The sequence below is a fragment of the Acinonyx jubatus genome, chromosome E1 (genome assembly GCF_027475565.1).
Source record: "Acinonyx jubatus isolate Ajub_Pintada_27869175 chromosome E1, VMU_Ajub_asm_v1.0, whole genome shotgun sequence".
Lineage (NCBI taxonomy): Eukaryota > Metazoa > Chordata > Mammalia > Carnivora > Felidae > Acinonyx > Acinonyx jubatus.
In genome coordinates, this window is record NC_069397.1 from 56,517,382 (window position 1) to 56,539,390 (window position 22,009).

Below are 22,009 nucleotides of genomic sequence, written 5' to 3' on the forward strand. Positions count from 1 at the left end.
TTTGGTCTCTGCTCCCTTGGAATCTCCCGGGTGATAGGAATGTCTTTTGTTCCAGGGGGGTGACTCTGGGTGGGGGGTGGGCTCCAGGATGGGGACCGGCCGCCTGAAAGACCCGAGCTGTCGTAGGGGCTTGGAAACTTCGGTCCCAGCCCCCTTCCTCCCAGGAGAGAGGAGGGGCTGGAAACAGACTGATGACTGATGGTGCCTACGGGAGGAAGCCTCCGTAAAAATCCCCCGAAGCACAGGGTTTGGGTGAACACATCTACATGCGAGGAGAGTGAAAGGGCCCAGCTCCACGGGGACCGAAGCTCTTGAGCTTGGGAGCCTCCCAGACCTCGCCCTATGTGTCTCCTCCCCCGGCCGGCCGTCTGTGTCCTTGAGCGTTTCCTCTATGGTACAATAAACTGCTTCTCCAACAGGTACTCGAATCCGAGGAGGAGGGCATCACTCTCTGATGTGTAGCCAAGTCAGACAGAAGCAGTGGGTTCCCTGGGGACCCCCTCCTTGCCTCTGAAGGGAGGGGCAGTCTCGCGGGACCGAGCCCTTCCCCTGTGGGATCTGTCTCCAGGTAGACGGCTGTCAGAGTTCAACTGCAGGGCGCCCCGCTCGTGTCACTGAGGACCGCGCCGTGTGGGGCAAGCCCTGGGAGAGCGGGGCCGGGCCTGAGAGGAGGGGTGAGCGCGCCGAGACCCCCATGGGACTAAGACAGACTGGGCAGACCACAGGTGGGGCGGTGGGCCTTTGGCTGCATGAACCGAGGACGGGCTGAGGGGCGCGTCTGAGACGGGAGATGGCCCCGCAGGGGAGAGGGGAGAAGGGGCTGATGCAGGGCAGGCTGCGGAGGGGTCAGCTCAGGGGGAGACGGGTTTGGGTTTTTGTTCCACTGTGAATGAAGAGAGCAGGGAGGTCTTGACGTTGTGGGTTGGGGGCACGGGCTGAGCTGACGGCAGGAAGAGAGCAGGATCGTGGGGGACGGGGGCTTGCCCTACAGACCCTCAGATCTCTGGCCGTACATCCAGTGGGGTATTTGAGGCAGCCAGGTCGAGCCGCTCAGGTGCAGGGGGAGCGGGAGAGGGGCTGGCCGCTCCCCTCGGTCCAGGAGCAGGTGGGTGCCCTACGGCGCCCCTGAGCCTTGCCATGGCTGCTGGGGCTGGTGGGGCGGACTGTGCCACCGGTTGTCTGTCCAGGAGTGGGGACCATAGGCCGTCCCCGGAGTCACCCCCACATCTCTTCACAAGAGCGAAGCGCAGTGGGGACGGGCAGCCGGTCACCTCGGGGCCGTCAGCTCCCGCCTGCTGGCCAGCGGCGCCCCGTGCCCGGTCCAGGCCCCAGCTCCTGGAGGCTGCCGGTCTTTGGCCCCGCTGTGCCTGGCTCCCGCTGCGTCCCGCTGCTTCCGGAAGCGGGGCTTCTTCCAGGTTCTGGCTAGGTTCTAGGTTCTATCGCTAGTCAGAGCTACTGACAGTGATAGTTCCAGAATTTCTATAAAGTTTCTGCAAAGGGACCTATACAGCAGCGCCCCAGGGAGGGCCGGGGCTCTGGGACCTGACTTTACCCTGCTGGCCTGGTAATGCCCTGGGTTACTCGGATGGAATATTCTTTGGGGAGGCCTGGTGGCCATTTGGGAGCGGTGCTAAGGTCCCCTGTGCCTGAGCTGGAGGACGGAGACCTGAGAGGCCTACAAACGCAACAAACAGTGCGGCAAATTAAATCCTCAGCATAAAGGTCCGGGCAGTCTCGCGCATCGCTGGTGGGGGCACGCGGGGATGTGGCCACTTTGTACCCGCATCAGCGTGTCTGCCTGAGCTGAGCGGACTCCCGGCCCAGGACCCAGCAATGCCACGGGACCCCTTCGTGTGCTCATCGGAGGACGTGGGCTAGGATGTTCGCTGCTACGCCGTCCGTAACCTCCGAAAGCGGAAAAGGCCCCAACGTCCCGCAGAACTTCGGAAGGGTTGCTTGAGGCCTTGCGGAGGCTGGGAACGTTCTGTGTCCTGACCCCGGACCCCCAGGATTTCTGCATCTGCCTGGATGGATGTTACATCTCAGCCTAAAAGGTTTGCAAACCCCTCCCCCCACCCCCTGCCCCTGCAATCTGCTTCTCTCGCTGGGTGTGAGCCCAGGGGGCTGACCCAGATGTGAGGGCGAAAGCAGCCGCACACAGCCCTTTGGTCGGTCCGTCCGTCCGTCCGCATCCAGCCTGATGCCCGGATCTATCCCACGCCCTCACCCTCCTCCCATAGTCTTCTGGGCTCAGGAACTGGCAAACCAGGCCACCAGCTAGCTACCCACGCCCCCAACGGGGCCTTTGTCCTGCCCCCCTCCTTCCTCCTGCACCCCGAGATCGGTCCAGACACAAAGCTCTGCCTTCAGAGCAGATCCAGAAGCGGCCCCTCCTCACGCCTCTGCCTCTCCCCTGCAGGAGGCACCTCCACCTGGGGCTCCTCCCTTCACTCCCCGGGGTCTTGGCCCCACAGAGGCAGGAGCTGGGAAATAACCCAAACTCCTTCCCACGGCTTCCCAGGCCCTGGAGGGACTGAGCCTCTGCCCCTCTTCCAGGCCCCCCACGGCCCTCACTTCCTGCCATCGAGGCCTCACTGAAGCCCCACGCTGGCCCTCAGCTCTAAGGGAACACCTGTGCCCCTGCTGTGCCCGGGGACCCCAGGGTCCCCAGGGGATGAATGGTGGTGGATCTAAACCAGTCATCCCAACCCCCTACGCTTTTGCCAGTGATTGGTCTGGGGTGGCCATGCGACCCAGGCCTATCAATGAAACAGGAGGGGAGGGTCTCTGAGGGCTTCTGGGAGGCTCAGAGAGAAATGTTTTGTTTGCACCCCGTTTCCTCTTGCTTAGTGCCCTGTCTTGTAAGGGTGTGATGCTTGGAGCTGCGGCAGCCGTTTTGTGCCCACGAGGAGCACCATCTCCAGTGCTGGGGTGACCACAAGTCTGGATGTGACTCCCGGGATGCAGGATTTCCAGCACTAAAATTGGAAAAGTCCTGGGCAACAGGATAATTAGTCGCCCTAACCTGGTGACATGAAAGGGCAGAAGGAACTGGCCCTTTGCCAACATCCTTGAAGGGCCAACCAGCTCTGGAAACCCCTAGCCTCTGGATTTTTCTGTTATATATAAACAATGAATATAATTATGGTTTAAGTCTCTGTGTCGTTACTTGTTTGTCGTCTTGCCTGCCCTCTCCGCCTTCTCCCCTGACCCAAACCCTGAGCCCCTGGGGGCAGACAGACAGCAGACTTTTCCAGTCTTCCCCTCCCCCCCACCCAGTCTCGGTTGAACAGTCCATGCTGTGTGTCTTCGTGTCCAGGAAATGAGATCAGGCCCGACCTGACCGCTTTCATTCCTGGGTCAGGGGCTCACTGCCCTCTCACCCAGTTCCCAAGGCCCCGGGGCCACCCTGCAGCTTGAGATCCTGCCAGCCCTCTCCTGGCCCGTTGCTGACTCAGTGTCTTATCACCTGTCCTGTCCCCGGCCCTCCTCCTGGGAGAGGCCCCACAGGTGGGTGCTGTTTCTCATCTGGCCTTTTTCTCCCCTCTGGGCACTCAAGCCCCCTCTCCTCCGGCTGCTCCCAGTGGCCCTACTGCCTTTCAGTTTCCTGGACTCCAGCTCTTCCCAAAACGGTTGCAACGGCTTTGCCCGTCCCTGCACCCCGGAAGTCGTGCGATCGAGGAGTCCCCCACCCGGGTCATTTCGTGATTCGCAGCCTGGTGTCGGGAAAACACGCTGGTGTGTCAGGAACAGCCGCGGGTCTTGTCCTGCCCTGGTTGCCACTCTCTCTGGGACCCCATGCCACTGCCCTCTTCTCTCTGGACCTCGGTCTCCTCCTCTGGCAAGGGACTCGCCTTGACGTTATCGAAGGTCCTCTGATTCGAGCGTGGGTGAGGTGTCTTTGGGCCAACACCCCCCGAGCGAGCAGGGTTCAGGAGGGGACCCAGGAGGCCTGGCTGGGCCGTTCAAGCTGGGCATGGGGGCCTAACCCCGGGGACGGACTGGCCAGGCAGGCCTTTCTCCAGCGGCTGCTCCTCTCCTTGGGAGCTATTGCTGGAGGGGGAGGTGGCCTGGGCTTGGAGGCGAGGCTGCTGGGCCACGTGGGATTGGAGCCAGTGGGCTTCCAGGAAGGGAAACTAAAGATACCCCCTTCCCGGCACGGCTGGAACCCTGAGAGGCCAGGGATCCCGTTCCAGTCGTGCTGTCGCCGGGGGCAAGGGGTGGTGACCAGGAGGGCCCTCCAGCAGCTGTGTTGGGCCTGGCGCTGCTGGGGGCTGGAGCCCAGGACCGGGCATCTATTGGCTGAGTCCCTGAGCCGGTGGGCGAGGTCAGGGCAGGGCCAGCGTGTTACTGGAAGCCCGGTGGCTCCGTCTGTCCCTCTGCCAAGCTGCCCACTGCATTCTTTGGCCTCCTATTTCCAGGCAGGCTCTGCAGAGGTCCCAGCCGTGGCCTGCCTTGAGCCTGGGTGCCGTCATGCCCATGTTTGGGGCACTTGAGCTGTAGTTGGGGACAGCAGTTGAGATGGGTGGCAGGGGGGTGGGGTGGGCAGGATGCCGTGAAGGTAGCTGGGCTCTCGGGGAGCAAGGATCACCTTTCCCTGTGCGGTTCTGAGAGGTCAGGTGACCTGGGTGCGGGAACCCGTGTGTGTGTGTGTGTGTGTGTGCGCGCGCGTGCGCGCACCCAGACTGCAGAGACCAGGGGTCATAGACTTGAGCTTGCCCAAGTATCCCAGGATATGCAGGCCAGTGTGAAGGGCCTGGGGGCGCACAGAGGGGTGCACCGTGCCGGTGTCCCCCCGGATGTCAACATACAGATGGGATTTTGGATCTGCAACCCCTGGGTCCAGGGAGTGAAGTGGAAAAGCGGCCCCACCTGTCACTGCTGGTAAGCGAGGAGTGGGGATAAGGCCCCTCACCGGGCCATGGCGAGGACACATAGGTGGCACCCGGGGGGGGGGGGGCAGCGAGCTTGGTGTAATGGCAGGAGCAGCCCCCCCTGGGCTTTGCAGGGGATTCCTCAGCTTTTTCTGACTTCTGCACCTCTCCCCATCTGCCCTTCCAGAATCCTCTCGTGGGGCACATTCAGTCCACCTGATCTGCCTGACCCAGAGCTTATCTTGTTCTTCCTGTTGGAGTTCTAGGTCCACAGGCTTTCTTGCCTGCTCAAAGCTGGCCCTGCCATTCCCACCAGACCACAAGGACCTTCTCCAGGACTCAGAGCCCAGGGCCTTTCATCGGACAGAGGAGATCTGAGCACCTGGCTGGCTTTAGGGGTGCCTCCTTCTCCCATTGTGGGGGCCTCCCGACCGCAGCCAGGTTGGGCTAGCCCCAAAGGAGACAGCAGGATGGTTCCAGGAAGCCTGTGCAGCCAGCGATGTGAGCCTGAACTCTCCAGATCAATGGGGGGAGGGCTGGCAGCCAGTGAGCCGGCCGGTGGTGTCAGAGCTGGGGTCTCAGATGGCTTGAGCAGGGTTTCCAGCCCTCTTCCAGGCTCAGCCCCCCCAGCCATAGCCCTACACCCCCTGCCAGGCACTGACCTCCCGGATCATTTCCTTCCCTCTTTCCTCCCCTGGCTCCCTGCTCAGCCAGGGAAGGAGGCCCTGGGTGCAGGAGCCTTGACGCGACCCTCCGAGGCATCAGAAGGCTTCTTCCCCACTTGCCATGGGACTTCCGAGCCTCAGTTTCCTCATCTGGATGACGTGGGTGGACGGCACCCCGTGTGAGAGTCATTCAAAGTTTCGGTGGGAGAATGCTGTAAAGGGCCTGGTCGACAGCTGCATGCAGTCTCTATCTGGCCTCCCCAGGCCTCTAAAATTATTTTAATGTTTATTTTTGAGAGAGAGAGAGAGAGAGAGAGACACCCAGAAGGTGAGTGGGGGAGGGGTAGAGAGAGGGGGAGACACAGAATCCCAAGCAGGCTCCAGGCTCGGAGCCGTCAGCCACAGAGCCCGACGCGGGGCTCGAACTCACGAACTTCGAGATCGTGACCTGAGCTGAAGTAGGCGCTTAACCGACTGAGCCACCCTGCGCCCCAAAGGCCCCCCCATCTCTAACTTAAAGGAGCAGATAAGCCTCACTTGCATCAAGGCAGAAGCTCAGAGAGGGGAGCAAGCAGCTGGGGCCTGCCCCTTCCTGCAGGGCCCCGGTTCCCCCGGGGTCCGGGGCCCGGTTTGGAGAAGCAAGACTCATTTTCTTGTCCCAGCTCATTCCCTGAGCCACGTAAGGAGGGGGGCTGGGGGTAGCCCCACACCCGAGGGCCTTGGGAGTATGCTCAGGGAATTTCCTCACTTTCCAACTGTCCCACTCTCCCTTCCGTAGTCCTCTCCAAGCCCCCACCAGCCTCTGTCCTCACTGCCATCCGCGTGTGGCGGCCGGTCTCCAAGATGGCCCCAGCGATCCTACATTGAACCAAGTCAGGGGCGAGTCGTAACTCAGCTGAAGTTACCAACGGGCCCTGGAAAGTGCAACCCAACTCAGTGAGAAGAGGGTCTTGGCCTTTTGTCCCTGCTGGTGCCTCTTCCTTCTGACGCCTCAGACCCCAGCAGGACGCCGTGTTTTCCACGCCGTGTGACCAATTCCCGCACGTTCAGTGGCTTAAACCACGCGCGCGTCTGTCACCGTGCAGGTGCGTGAGGTCAGAGGTCTGGGGACCGCGCAGCCGGGTCCTCTGCTTACTCACAGGGCTGCAGTTAGGCGGCGGCTGGGCTGTGTCCTCCTCTGAAGCCTCAGCCGAGGAAGGCCTGCTTCCTCGCTCTTTGCAGTTATTGGCAGGACTCACTTCCTTGCAGCCGTGTGACCGAGGGCCTGGGGGTTTTGCTGGCTGGAGGCTGGAGGCCACCTTCAAGTTTAGAGGCCCCAGTCCCTGACCCCCACCCTGGCGCTCCCTTCATCAAGCCAGCAGGGGGACGTTCTCCTTCCAGTCGGCCAAGAGGGAGCCTTACATGACGTACTATAACCGTGGAGTAACATCCTGTCCCCTTCGCCATGGTCTGTTCCTGAGACCCCAGTCCCAGCTCCGGACTGCACTCACCAAGAGGGAATCACAGAGGGTGGGACACCCTGGGGTCACCTTAGGATGTGTCCACAGATGCTGCTGAGCTGTGTTGGCCCTGGAGAGGGAGAGGGTCTCTGCCCCCCATGACATGGGCGTTCGGTCTCAGTCCAGCTAAGGCTGGTTGTTCAGTCCTTAGGGTTTTCCTGGTGAGTCGGAGCAGTCTCGTGCCTATTCGTGGGGTTAAGGCGACTCCGAGCCACCTGCTACCAAGGTGTTACTTTGTAGCTTCCTGCGCGCTTAACTAGGTACTTCCGTTCAGTATCTTTTATAGACGGCAGCACGACAACCGTAAGCAGGTGGTGTTGCTGCCATTGACTCTATTTTCTTTTTTTTTTCTAAGGTTATTTATTTATTTTGAGAGAGAGAGAGAGGGAGCAAGCAGGCCCTGCACCATCAGCACTGAGCCCAACGTGGGGTTCGAACCCACAAACTGGGAGATCATGACCTGAGCCCAAACCGAGCCGGCCGCTTAACCACCTGAGCCCCGTGCGCCCCGTTAACTGAACCCCCAAGGAAAATGGCCCCGTGCCCTCAGCTAATAACTGCTAGTCAGGACCGTGGAAAGCCAAGGTAAGCGGCCCAAGGCCACGGGACAGAGGTTGGCTCATGCGATGAGAACACGCAGGAGGAGAGCGAGGCCTCAGGCACAGTTGGATCCAGATGCACAGGCAGCGTCACCTGGAAACGTCTCTGCTTTCTGCTTCCCCTGCTGGCTTCACCCTCCGGCAGGCTCTCCCTGGCCTGTTTGGGTCTTGTCCCCGTGCCTGGAGCATGTCCTGATTGGAACGTCCTGGGTCACGTCCCCCACCCCCAGCAGGGTGGGGGAGATCAGTCCCACCGATGAGCCACAAAGACCAAGAACGGAGAAAGGATGAAAACCGGGGTGCTTTTACTGGAGGGAGGGACAGTGGGTGCTGGCTGGCAGGGCAAGGCATGGCCAGCGTGGGGACAGAACTGGATTCCGAGCCCGTTCCGCTGGACGCCAGGATCAAGCTGCTGGTCCTGGGGACCCTCTCGTGCCGCCCCCACGACAGGAAGCAGAGGTGAGATTCCAGGTGTGGCCGGGATGCGGCCCCGGGGCGCTGCCTCCCAGGCTGGCAGGAGGCTTCTGTTTGCTGGGTTACCGTTTGGGGAGCATTTGGGTGTGTTCAGTGCTTGAATCTCGAAACGGTGCCAGGAGGAAGGGCTGTATCTCACCGTCCCCGTCAGACAGGGCGCAGGCTGGGGCTCTGGGCGCTCACCTGGGTGGTTCGCAGTCCTGCAGGCCTGGATCCGTGCTGCCTGACTCCTTCAGTCAGAGGAGACACCGAGGCCCAGGGAGGGGTCAGCCCCAGCTACCTCGGCCCTGTCCCCCTGTCCTGGGCACCCCTGGACTCCTCTCAGCTCGCCTCTGTTTAGGTAACACTGTATGTTTGAACAGGTACTATGTCCACAGGTTTCAAAATTCAGATGTGAGAAGTAGCCGCTGAGAAATGTTACCCTTCTTAAAAGAATTTTTTAACATTTTTATTTATTTTTGCGAGACAGAGAGCAGGAGCAGGGGAGGGGCAGAGAGAGGGAGACACAGAATCTGAAGCGGGCTCCAGGCTCCGAGCCGTCGGCACGGAGCCCGACGCAGGGCTCGAACTCACCAACCGTGAGATCACGACCTGAGCCGAGGTCAGACGCTCAATGGACTGAGCCCCCCGGGCGCCCCGGTGATAGAATTATAGAAACCAAATATACAAGCAAGACTCGGAATAAGGTTGTACGAAGGCCAGTGCGTGAGCGGCGACAGTGCCCTACAGTTCTGAAAAATGTCACCCTCCCGGGAAGCTGAGGCAAAGCCTACAGGAGATTTTTCTGTATTATTTCCTACAACTCACGTGAATCTAAAATTAATTCAAATTTCAACTTAAAGAATTGATTTCTGGTGCCAAAGTCCAACTCGAGGGCTTCTCCCCTGTGCTCATGGGTGCCCGGGGCGGGGGGGGGGGGCGCTCCCCTCCGCCACCCCACAGCCCCTTCAAGGTGTCTCCAGGTTTAGCAGGAGACTGTCCCTGCTGGGGACTCAGCAAAGCCGGTCAGGAGGCTGCCTGAGCGCAGGAATGGACGGACACACGGCAGGTGGGGCGCAGAGGGCAGGGGAGGCTCCTGCCGGAGAATCACCCTCCTCGGACCTTGGAGCAGGACGGCCCTTCAGAAAGCTAGACCACGCGCCGGGCCTGAGACCCGGGCCTCCCTCAATCCCACGCTGTCCAGCCACCAACAAGGTCAAGGGGCTCCGACGCCCTCTCTGCCCTTTCCAGACACCCTGAGGTGAATTCGTGGTCCGCACCAACATTCACCATCCCATCCCAGACACCCCCAAACTCCCCAGCCCCAGCCTCCCCCCCATTCCTCCCTGCCATCCTGGGGTAAGCTGGACACTGAGCCAGGGAGTCTGAGGCGGCTCTGGGGGAGGGAGCTGGTGGCGGAAGCTCAGACCCCGGTTTCCTCCAGAGCTGTCAGTCTCTTCTGCATCCCGGGAACAGGCCCCCACCCCCGCCCCGCCCCGGGGAAGGAGAGGGGAGGAGCAGAGGGAAGGAAACCCTGCTTCTGCAAGCAGTCCCCTTAGGGCTCTTATTCTGACGCTGGCGCCGCGCCCCCCCCCCCCCATTAGAACCCCTCTTTGCAGCTTCCCTGGAAGAGGCAGAAACTGGGGGCCGACACAGGCCACCTAGTGAGACCCAGTAGGTCTTTCCGGGTGTTAGGTTCCCAGGAAGGGGCTGCTCCCTCCATCCGACCCCTCCCCTCGTGCTGGGTGCTATGCCTGCACCTGCCCAAAGGCTCAGTGGCCCTGTCTCCCACCTGGCCTTTCTCCTCTCCCTCCGTCCGTCTCCCCCCACCCCCAGCCTCCCAAATCAGGAGCAGGTGGCTGGTGAGCCGAGAGGTCCGGGGGCCTCCTCTCCCCCAGCCCCCTCACTCCCAGCCTGTGCAGGGGGGAGGCACATGGTGGGGGGCAGCCCTGGGTTTGGGAAAGCCCCTGCCGCGGCTTCTTTCGGGAGTTCCTTCCCAGGAATATCCACTGAACCCCCTTTTTAAAAAGCAGAGGCGGGGCGGGCCCCGCAGAGCGCTGGAGGAGCTGGCTGGTCCAACCTCGGGTCGGCGGGCCTGCAGGCTGGGCCTGGGACCCGCTGGCTGCCGAGGGGTCCGCGGGCGGGCGCCTGGCACCGGCCAGGGCGCCTCACAGCCCTGGTGGGGGTGGGGGCGGCGACTGTCGCTCCCAGTCGCAGACAGGCAGGCCGGCCAAGTGACCTGTCCGCCAAGGGAGGGAGGAAGGGAGCCCAGGACCCTGTGCGGCCGAGGGGCGGGCACGGTGCCCTGCGCGCCCTGGCGCTGCGCTGGGCGGAGGGGAGCCCGCGCGCATTGATCGCTGGTGTAGACGCAGCCTTGGCGGCGGCCGGGCAGCAGCTCCCCGCGCCCGGCCGGCTGTCGGGAAGTCGGGCCGGCTCGACTCCCCGCTTCCTGGAAACGCGCTGGGGCAGGAGAGGCTGGGGACCCAGCCGGCGGCCTCGCCGCGGGCGGCAGCGCGGAGCTGGCCACCCGCCCTGGGCGCGGCGCGGGGCGCACGGGGCCTCCCGGGGGGACCCGCGGGGAAGTCGTGGGGCGGGATGTCGGCGGCTGCCACGCGAACCCGCCGCCCCTTCCCCCCCCCCCCCCCCGTCCCTCGCGGCCTCCCGCCCCGACACCCCCAGCCCGGGGCGCCTTCGCTTCGGACACCTGAAGGTTTCTTCGGCACCTGCCCTGCGGGAGTCCCTGCATGCAGCCGACCGGGGTGGGGGGCGGTGTTCTCGCGTGTTCCAGAGCCTGGCGGTTTAGTTATTTATAAACCACAGTTGCTTTGTTAATAGGTGTGTATTTTATGTAACCACAAAAGTTGACATTTTAAAAGCGTGAGCCGGGGCGCCTGGGGGGGGGGGGGCTCGGTCGGTTAAGCGTCCGACTTCGGCTCAGTCATAATCTCACGGTCGGTGAGTTCGAGGCCCGCGTCGGGCTCTGGGCTGACGGCTCGGAGCCTGGAGCCCGCTTCCGATTCTGTGTCTCCCCCTCTCTCTGCCCCTCCCCCACTCGGTGTCCCTCCCTCCTCTCTCTCTCTCTCTCTCTCTGTATCTCAAAAATAAAGGAGGAGAATCACAAAAAGTTTCTTCAATGTGCCGCTGGCTTGTCTTGCACTGGCCCCTCTTTGGAGACCTGGGTTGAGTGGGGACAAACCGGTCTGGGCCTGGAGCTGGGGAAAACACCTCCCCCTTCCCCCTCCCCCCTCCCTTCTGGTCCATCTTCCCTCCCCACCCCCACCAGGCCCACAGCTGCCCTCCCGGCCCCCCCCCGCCCCCCCCCCCCCCCCCCCCCGGTTCCCACTTCTCTCTGAGCCTCGGTTCTGGTCTGGAAAATCGAGGGGCTGACATCTCCCTCCTGCCTGGTCGAGTGCCTGGTTTGCAGCCCGCTTCCCGACCTGGCTGTGCTCCCGGATGGGCACACGACCTGAGCCACCCTAATGGCAGCGCCGTGAGCATCACCCCCTCCCCCCAGGCAGGGTCCCGTGATGGTCATGCAGATTCAGAGAGGTCCATTCATCAGTGGGTCTGGCTTCGGATGTGGTCCTGGTGAAGGTAACTGCTAGGAAAGCATGTGTCACAGAACTGCAGGGCTGTGGGATGGGAAGGGTTCCAGCAGGGGTGAGTGGGAGAGAAGAGGGAGGGACAGCCATCAGTCAGTCAGTCAGCGAACGTTCGTTGAGCACTGGCTGGCTGCCAGGCACTGTTCGAGGCAGCGGAGGCTCAGGGAGCTCACTCGGCAGCCAGGGGTCCCTCAGCTCAGGGACCCCAGCCTCCCTGAGGAGCATCAGAGTCACCTTGGGGCCAGGGCAGAGGGTGGGGCCCCCAGGAGCTGGAGGGGAGGCCCGGGCCCACAGCTGAGGTGTGGTCCCCCTGGGCGGGGAGAGTGACTCAGGCCCCGCCTAGCCTCCCCACCGCCTGGGTTTGGTTTGTTTAAGAACAAATTAGTCACGGAGCAGGCAGCTTTCCCGAAAATAAAATGAGAATCCCCAGGAAACAGGGAAAATTGAAGGCAGGAGGGTGAGTCAGCACGTGCTGCCCCCAGGGCTCCACTTTCCAAAAGCCTAGGTCCTCCTCCTCCTCCTCCCGCCCTTCCCCCTGCTGGGCCTCCCTCCTCCTCCTCCTCCTCCTCCTGGGCCTCCCTCCTCCTCCTCCTCCTCCTCCTCCTCCTGAGCCTCCCTCCTCCTCCTCCTCCTGAGCCTCCCTCCTCCTCCTCCTCCTGGGCCTCCCTCCTCCTCCTCCTCCTCCTGGGCCTCCCTCCTCCTCCTCCTCCTCCTCCTGGGCCTCCCTCCTCCTCCTCCTGGGCCTCCCTCCTCCTCCTCCTGGGCCTCCCTCCTCCTCCTCCTCCTCCTCCTCCTCCTGGGCCTCCCTCCTCCTCCTCCTCCTCCTCCTCCTGAGCCTCCCTCCTCCTCCTGCTCCTCCTGGGCCTCCCTCCTCCTCCTCCTCCTCCTGGGCCTCCCTCCTCCTCCTCCTCCTGGGCCTCCCTCCTCCTCCTCCTCCTCCTCCTCCTCCTGGGCCTCCCTCCTCCTCCTCCTCCTCCTCCTCCTGAGCCTCCCTCCTCCTCCTGCTCCTCCTGGGCCTCCCTCCTCCTCCTCCTCCTCCTGGGCCTCCCTCCTCCTCCTCCTCCTCCTCCTGAGCCTCCCTCCTCCTCCTCCTCCTCCTCCTCCTCTCCTCCTCCTCCTCCTGGCCTCCCTCCTCCTCCTCCTCCTCCTCCTGGGCCTCCCTCCTCCTCCTCCTCCTCCTGGGCCTCCCTCCTCCTCCTCCTCCTCCTGGGCCTCCCTCCTCCTCCTCCTCCTGGGCCTCCCTCCTCCTCCTCCTCCTCCTCCTCCTGGGCCTCCCTCCTCCTCCTCCTCCTCCTGGGCCTCCCTCCTCCTCCTCCTCCTCCTGAGCCTCCCTCCTCCTGCTCCTCCTGGGCCTCCCTCCTCCTCCTCCTCCTCCTGGGCCTCCCTCCTCCTCCTCCTCCTGGGCCTCCCTCCTCCTCCTCCTCCTCCTCCTGAGCCTCCCTCCTCCTCCTGCTCCTCCTGGGCCTCCCTCCTCCTCCTCCTCCTCCCCCTCCCAAACCTACTTCTCACCCCCATCTCAGCAAGTTCTCTGCCACTAGACGCCCCCCTTGGTTTTACTTCTTCTCGTACTTTTCCTCTGGCCCCTCCTGACTTCTCCCTCCCTCCCTCCTCACTTGTCCTGTCTCAGTCCTCACCCACACTCCAGGTCCCTCCCTCGTTCCCTCCCCCCCTCCCCCCCCCCATGTCCACCATCCATCCATCCATCATTTGCCTCCCTTCATATCCACGGAGCATCTACCAGGTCCAGGTGCCGTGGGCGGGAGGAAGAGAAAACCTTCCCTCTCCCCCCCAGAAGGCTTCCTTGTAGGGCAAGGAGACTCCTGCGTGGGAGATGTTGCCCAACAACCACAACCGGGCACTGGGCTCATCCCCACCTCCCCCTGATCCTCTGGCCACTCTCTCCCCCGGGACCCACAGAGCTGGAAGGAGGAAAGGACAATGCCTGACGACTTCATTCTGAGCTCTCTGTCTGGGGCGCCCTCTGGGTCAGAGCACAGGGCCTGGGCTGAGGGGGCTGACCAGGCAGGGCAGGAGAGCCGGGGCGAGATTTCTCACCACACGTCCCTTCCTGTGCCCAGAGTGGAGGTGAAGGGACACGGAGCTGGACTGTGATTTGCATTTGAGGAGTGAGCTCGCATGTCACATGTGCACCTGTTCCCTGCCTCCCCACCCTGAGCCTCCTGGAGGAGCAGGGAGGCCAGGTCTGAACTGCGGATGGGACTCTGGCCAGGCCCCTTCCCACCCCAACCGCCTGAGATCAGCGGGGAAGGTTCTAGGCTGCAGGAGGGAGACCGCATAGGGGAGCCAGGCACCTTGAACCCTGGTCTTTCAGGACAGTGCCAGCCTCCTGTGGCCTGGGGTCCACCTGACTGGAGCAGGTGAGTCCCTGAGGACTCAAGACAAGTCCCTGAGGGCCAGGGACCCCACCCCCCTTACTACAGTTCCCTACATGGCCAGAACGCCCTGATGCAGTGCCCCCCCCCCCCAGCCGGAATGAGGCTCTTCCAGCTCTGCGGGGACCCCCAGGGCAACTCTCTCCCCAGGCCCCTCTGACCCAGCCTGGCCCCTCAGGAGCAGGGGGAGCTGGTCCCCCACGCCTGGGTCACGGACTGGGCTGGGGCCTCCTGTCTCTCGGTCACTGTCCAATCTCTGCCTGCTGTTCCTGATGAATAATTTAGCTGCTCGAATTACAGTAAAGAGCTCTTCAGTTTCCCTTCCCAAATCGTTAAGAGCTGATACAAGACGCCTCGGTTCCTTCTAAGGAAAGTCCCTTTCCCAGCGAAGCCGAGCCCCCACGGGTGGGGATCTCCCCCTCCCCGCCGATCACTCACCAATTTCGGACAGTAGTGGGGGGCTGCTTTTGTTTTGTTTTACTCTTGACTGTAAAAAACAAACAAACAAACAAACAAACAAACAAAAAGGGACTGAAGCATCAGATGCCAGTTCTGGGCAGCAGGAAGGTATCACCACCGTCCTAAGAGGTGGGGTAGGTGGCTACTCTGGGAAGAAGCCTCGGGAGCTAACAAGTCCCAAGTCGCAGGGACCGGCCCCTGTGGGTACTGGAGAGGCAGGAAGGAGCCTGTGAGGAAGGAGCACGGGGCGTGACGCCAGCTCAAGGGTGCAAGACGGCATGTGCGTGTGGGTGTGCAGGCGCACGCGTGATTGCACACACGTGTGCACACGTATACGTACACGCGAGTGCCTGCTGCACATGAGTGTGCCGTGCGCGTGTTTCTATGAGCTGGGTGCCTGAGGGGCGGCCCGCGTGTGTGGCTGGGACTGGGTGGGGATTTGCGGCGCAGGGGCAGCTCTGAGCTGTCAAAGACCTCGGTCTCCTCCAGCATTTTCAGAGCTGGGGGCGGGGGGGCGGTGAGGAATCCGGGTGGGGCTGGGCTCCGGCGCCCAGTCAGGTGACTAGAGCAGGCAGGGGAGGGGCTCTAGGAAGTAGGTGGGGAGGGAAGGGGAGGAGTGGGAAGGGGCTGGGGTGGGGACCTTGGCTGGAAGAGCCGCTGAGGAGCAAAGGCAACATCCAGAGGCTTGAGCATCCGGGTTTCAGAGCCAAGGACGGCGGGGGGTGGGGCTCTGGGTGATGGAGCCTGAGGCTGTGGGCCCAGAGGAGCCGGGCCGAGACCAGAGACCCCAGGCCTGGAGCCTCGGGCCGCGGCTGGAGGGCTCCCGGGGCCGGGGGGGGGGGCGGGGCTCCGGTGCCTGCGAGGGTGGGGGCAGGGGAGGAGGCCTGAGGGCGCAGGTCCTGCGTCCCTGCAGCTGTGCAGAGGAGGAGGAAGGGGGCGGGCGGGAGCCTGTGAAGTCACGCTTGGCGGCAGGCTGGGTCCGTGGCAGGAACCTCCGCCTCCAGCCCCCCCACCGCCCCCCACCCTCGGCCGCCCGCCCGGAGGCGTCAGTTCTGCGCAGCCCGGGTGCAGGGACAGACCTGAATTTCCCTCTACGCGCCCATACCCACGCTCACTTCACCTGCAGCCTACACCCGATTCGCTTCGTACCTGGACAAGCCACCAGAAAGTTCCATTCTCTCCACGTCTGTCTGTCCTGGGACGCCCAACACAAAAAGCGGGCTGCTCGCATTGGGGGCGGGGTGGAGACCCCCCCACGCTCTCACCATACTCCTCAACTTTGGGGGGATCCAGACATGACCAGGATGGGAGGTTCTAGGGTCCCTCTAACTTGGTCCCACACATGCCAAGGCCGGGACCGAAGTGGGCTGGTCCTTAGGGAGGGAACCTCGCAAAGACGAAAGTGCAGAGGTGGCTTCTTGGGGGGAGAGACGGGACCCGGGTTTGCAGACCTGGGAGGGTCCCGCAGGGGCCCACCACTCCTCGGCGCACCAGCGGAGGCCGGGTCCCAGCCCCCTCCTGGTGGGGCAGCCCTGAAACGCACTGGGACCTCAGCGGGCACCTCCTTCCTCCAACTAGATGGCATGGTTTGCCCGGTGAATTGCACAGGCCCCCCCCCCCCCCCCGGAAGGTGGTCCCAGCCTCTTGGTAGTTGTGACCACGCTTTCCTGCCTCGTCGGACTCAGCCTCCTCTCCCTCCCAGAAGTCCTTGGGGCCCAGCTGTGACCTCAGCACCCCCCCCCCCCACCAGATGTGTGCCTGCCCCAGGCCCCCTGGGATGGCCTCAATCCGCTGTATTGCTCACGCTTTGGCTGAGCAGGAGCTGGAGAGAGGAGGGAGCACCCCACAGGCCTTACCGGTGCCTCTAGAATCAGGACAACAGCCCCTGGTAACCTCCCGGGCTTGGTTCCTTGGGGGAAAGGGAGGCGTGGTTGAGCCCCGCAGAAGGGAGGGGAGAGTTCTGTCAGTTTCCTTGGAAAGGATCAAGAACGTTCGGATTTCCAGGCCCTCCTGGAGCTGCATGGGCTGCTCCTTACTTCTCGGTGATAGGGACTAGGGAGCCTCCTTCCTTTCCTCTCCCCTCCCTGGGAGGCCTTGCAAGGTGGCATCTGGCCGGTGACAGCTGACCAGAGCCCCCTCACCCCCAGCTCCTGTCCTCTCCCGGATGGGGACCACAGGACTTGTGAATGGGTCACCTCTGCCGCTTCCCTCCCACCCCCGGCTAGCCTGTTAGCTATCCGTGTCTCTGCTCCCGCCACAGTGGGCTTCTTCCACGGCCCAGAAAGTTCCATTCTCTCTCTCTCATCCCCTTGGCCTTTGAACCTGCTTCCCCTCAGCTAGGAATGAGCAAACTTTTTTTTCTGAAAAGGGCCAGATAGGAAGTGTTTGCGTCTCTGCCTTTGTAGCATGAAAGCAGCCACGGACGGGCGTGCAGTTTGCAAACCAATGCGTGCAGCTATGTTCTCATAGAACTTTAAGTATTTTTTTTTTACATTTTATTTATGTTTTGATAGACAGAGGGAGACAGAGCACAAGCGGGGGAGGGGCAGAGAGAGAGGGAGACACAGAATCCGAAGCAGGCTCCGGGCTCTGAGCTGTCAGCACAGAGCCGGATGCGGGGCTTGAACTCACGGACCGCGAGCGGGGCAGCACAGCAAGCACCCAGTTCCAGGTCTCTGTCGGGGGGCGAGGCTTCCAGGAGACGTGGCTAGGCCGCGCTGGGGGGTCAGGGAGCCCACCTGGCCTCCATCCCTGGTATCCTGGGAGCTGACGAGGTTCTCATCACCCTCTGTCCTCCCAAAGGTTCCCACTCTAACAAGGGGTGGCGTTCTTTGTCCTTCATTTGCAGGCTCCAATTCTGCCTCCTCAGGGCTGGACCGAGTGACTCTGGACCCCTGATTCTGTAGTCACCGCCTGCCCCTCCCCAGCCTTCCAGCTGATGAGTCTCTGCTTCACATAACACGGGCCAGTAACAGCTGTACTCCTGGCCCCCAGCTGTGGACACCCCCCTCCCTGGCCCCAGCCTCCAAACCAGTCCTTCCTGCCAAGTGTTAATCTCCCCATATGTCAGAGGAGGACAGTTACTCTGACACCTTTGCGCTCCCAGCGTCAGCCTGGGAATTGGGGTGCGCTCCTGGGCGGGCCAGGCTGGAAAAACATGTGGTCCAGCTGTGGCCTCCCTTCCCATCATGGGGCATCCCGGGGTGGGGGGGGGGGGGTTCTGAGGTCGGAGGTGGGAAGGTGCCGGCCCCCTCTGTTGGACTTGCAGGCATGACCCCAGAGCCGCTGCAACTCTTTCCCACAGAACATCCTGGCTGCAGGAATTTTCATCGTCTGGGCCAGAGTTCATCGAAAGTTCTCCCATCCACCCCCTCTCCCATCCCCTGGAGGGAAGCAAGGAGAGAGAGGGCCATGCAGCTGAGCTGGAAGAGAAGAAAGTTCGTTTCCACTGACGGGAGAGGTGGCAGGGCTTGGGGCAGGTCAGCGCAGGTGGCCGCAGGGTCGATCCCACACTGGACGTCACGGCTACAGGGGAAGGGCAAAGACAACATCACCACCAGAGCCCAGAAGCTCGAAGAAGCAGGGCCCAGCCCCGGGCTGGCCCTTCCCGGGAGGGAGCGCACACCAAGGGGCTGGGAGCCAGGCAGAGAGATTCCAAGGAAGCAGATGTGGTCCCTGAAAAGAGGCCCCAAAGCTCTCTCGGCTTCTCCTCCCTTCTTCCCTGTAACCACTGCCAGAAATGCCCAGGGTCTCCAGCCCGAGAGAGAGTGACAATATGGCCATGCTGGGCCCCCTGGGGGCCTCCCTCCATGCAAAAGCAGCCCTCTGGTATCAGTCATGCCAAGAGCTCTCTGCCACCTGCCACCAAGAAGGTGGGGACACGGTTCCGGGCCGGGGGCGTGGGCAAGATCGGACACCTAGGAAACAAGGAAGGGTGGGAGGGGAAGATGGAGAGAAGGAAGAAAATAGAGAGGAGTGGAAGAAGGAGAAGAGAAGGGGAGGGGAGGGGAGGGGCGGGAGGGGCCGCGAACAACCTCCCCCCCCCCCCCTTTGCGGGGATCCCTGGGAGGTCCCCGGGCTGAGAGGCCCTTAGGTATGTCTGCGCTCGCTGATTTGCTCCGCCAGCGCATTCGCCGCCCTGCCGCCCGCGCGCACGGATTTATCCGCTGGCTCGGCCCCTGGTCGCGCCGGGATCCGCAGCCCTGTGCCCGCAGGCCCGGTTGCCTCGGCAACATCCCTTTGTTAGGCACCAGCATCTGAAAATGTCAAACCGTTTTCAGCGGGTCAGATCTGGTTCCCTCCCTTCTTCCCCCTTCTCCTTTTTCAATTCCAGTGGCCTCTGCCCAAGTTGCAAACTTCCTCAGTCTCCATGGGGGTGGAGGAGGGCTGTCTCTCTTTTTCCGTCCCAAACATCTGTCTCTATAAACAGTTGTGCGCGCACTACCTCCTCCTTCTGGGCCCGGGCTTCGGGGAGGAAGTGCTTTGTTTATCCGGAGGGGGTCGGTTTCCTTGCTCCTCCGGGGCTGGTTGGTCCGCGGGGAATGGCCGCAGCCCTGGGCCCCCGGAGCCCCGGGCTGGGGGGCTGGGGGCTAGGCCGCGCTGGGGGTCACGGAGGCCACCTGACCTTCATCCCTGGTGGGGAGGGTGGCCGCTCTGCACGGTCGCCCTGGCAGACTAGACGCCAGCCATGCTTGGCTCGCTGGGGTTGCCCTAGACAGGTGATTTGACCTCTCTGAGCCTGTTTCCTCCTCTGGAAAGTGGGGGATGCTAATAATACCGAACTCACTTGCTGAGGGGGAGGGGGTGATCTTCCCTGCGCGTGCGTGGGGTGCATTGGGTGGAGGTCCCTGCGGAAGCCTCTTCTGCTGAGTTACCATCATCACCAGCCCCATTCAGGAGAAGGCTGAGCCTCAGAGAGGACACAAACCCACGCCTCCCACCCCGTCAGGACCCCCACCCAAACCCCGCGTCCTCCGTCGGCAGATCGAAGGGCTGGAGTCCAGTGGCCTCCTCCCCAGCTCGAACCTTTGATTTATTTCAGGGAAGAGGGTGGGGCGAGCTAAGAAGTCAGCGGGGCTTTGCCAAGCGCCAGGGACTGGAATGCCTGGTGTATGGGCGAAGAGTCAGGGACAGGGACTCCGGTGACTCAGGCCTGCTTTCCCTGGCTGGTGGAAACGAGAATTGGACCACAGGCAAGAAGGCAGGCCTGGCCCAGGCCCAGGCCCAGCCCTGGCTCGGCCACCTTGGAGAGCCTGTCCTGGGCCCACATGGCCCAAGCATCAACGTCGCTCCCATAAGGTCACCGACCTAAATCCCAGCTCCAGGCACGGCAGCTTTTTCTGTGTGCACAGTTCCGCTGGGGTGCACAGAATGAGATCAATTACCCGGGGGTCAATTACCCTGTGTCCGGATGATCAAAAGACAGACCCCATAAACAACCACATCAGCGGCCAAGAGTGACGGCTTGGGTTTCAGTGCGGGAAGAAGGGGCTCTGAGTCCAGCTCAGTTAAGTACCGGCTGATCTCCGGGTGAGCTAACCTCTCTGAGACTTGGTTTTCTCATCTGTAGAATGGGGAGCACAGCCTATCCACCGGAGGGAATGCTGACTAAAGGCTCAGGGCTTGGCATGGGGAGTGGGTCCGGAAACAAAGAGGACATCACAACTGTGCTCATTCGGTTGGCTCATGAGGGCAGGGGGCTGTGCTCCCCAGGGCCGTGGTGGCCTGTGCCCTATAGACTGGTAAGGCCTGGGGGTGGGGTAGGGGTGCGGGGGGCAGAGTCGTGACCAAGGACCTACCCTTGGAAGGACGGACCGGACCACACGGGAGCTAGGCTCCACTGTCCCATTGGACTTGACTTAGAAAACACAAATGAAGAAACACAACCAGTAAGAATGTCAAGGTGACTGCAGGGCTAGGACCCCAAGCACGGGGTGCAGGACCCTGGGTGACAGCCTGTCCCCGAGTCTGTGATGTGCCTGATTGCTGTCTCCCAGGCTGTCTTCCAAGAGCCCGACTACACTGGATATGAGGACAGATGCAGGGAGGTAGGGAGAATTTATACAGGGGTAGCTCCCTGTGCCTCATAGCTTCACCCCTGCGGTGAATTTCAGTCTCAGATCTCACAGATGCAGAGTGCTCCTTCGGCGCCCCAGTCCCGGCACAAGGGAAGAAATTGGGGTGCTGACCCTTGGCCCTTGGCCAGGTTTGGCCAGGTGAATGTCCCCCGGTTGCCCCAGGCCGGCCCTACCCCCAGGAGATGGGGAGGCCTCCGTGCAGTGATTCTGTAAGAAAGCCCTTTTTTGGGGGGGACGCACACCCAGGAGTGTTTCAGGGGGGAAAGAGGCATGGTGTCTGCAACTTAGCCTCGGATGGCCTAGGAAAAAAGTGGGGAGCGAAGCAGGAACAGAAATGGCAACACAGACCGTTTCCTTTGGGGGGTGTCCGGGTGAAGGGTCTACGGGAATTGTCTGGAGGAGCACTTTTGCAACTTTTCTACCACCCTGAAATTATTTCAAAACAAAAAGTTGGGGTTTCTTGTTTTGTTTTTGTTTGGAAGGGTACGGGGGGGGGGGGGGGGGATACCAGACAGTCAGTCCTGCTGGCGGTGGCTTGGTGCTGCTTGGAGGAGACTCCGGGCTGTGGCCATGGGAGACAGCGGCGGTGGCCCCGCGGGCCCGGCACCCTCTACTCCACCATCAGGCTCCAGCTTTCCGGCCTTGTGGCCAGTCTTTCCCTTTGGGGGGCCGGTGACTCAGCCAAGGGTTCTATGTGGCAGGAAGTGGGCACTGAGTCACGGGGTGGCTCTGTACCCTGCCTCCCGGAGGCTGGGATAGCAGCTGGGGCCCCAGGCTGGAGACGGCCCCCAAAGAGGGGGCTCTGCCCCCCACGGTAATAATTCCGGGGAGGGCTGCTGCGGAGGACTCGGGCCGGAACGCTGGGCTGGAGAGGGCCCTGCCTCGCCCTCTGGAGACTGGCTGAATGTACCCTGTGCCAGCTCTGCCCACAGCCTCCAGAGTCTGCCAGCCACTTGTGGACATATGCACAATGCCGGACGCTCCTTCAGAATTCCCCACCGTCTGCAAAGGCAGGAGCCGTGCCAAGGCCCCTGACCCTGCCGGCTGCCCCCAGCTGTGTGCACTCACAGGGGGCCTTGTCAGTGCTCAGCACTCACGCAGACGGCCCCTGGTGCCCGGGTCCCTGGGGCCCTGGCCGCTTCCAGCCTACACACAGGGGTCAAGCTCCGCGGCTCCCCCAAGGTCGACCAAGGCCCAGACTGAGTCGTCCCTCCAGGACTCGCTGACCTCTCCACCTTTTCTCCTCCACCTTTTCTTCTCACCCAGGGCAGAGTTGCTTCCTTCAACGTCAAGGTGTGCTCACGTTATGGCAGGGAGGGGACCCATATGCATCCATGGTCTCATTTATCCTCATAGCAGAGAAAGGAACCGAGGCTCAGAGAGGTTAA

General features: G+C 62.4%; 1 protein-coding gene across 1 annotated transcript; it reads left to right on the forward strand.

Moving 5' to 3' along the window:
* The first annotated feature begins 3,296 nt into the window (after positions 1-3,296).
* Positions 3,297-6,036, forward strand: LOC128313409 (uncharacterized). The gene is made up of 3 exons (XM_053211853.1): positions 3,297-3,301; positions 3,416-4,884; positions 5,141-6,036. The coding sequence occupies exons 1-2, from the start codon at positions 3,297-3,299 to the stop codon at positions 4,494-4,496; spliced, it is 1,086 nt and encodes a 361-aa protein (XP_053067828.1). The 3' UTR covers positions 4,497-4,884; positions 5,141-6,036.
* The last annotated feature ends 15,973 nt before the right edge of the window (positions 6,037-22,009 follow it).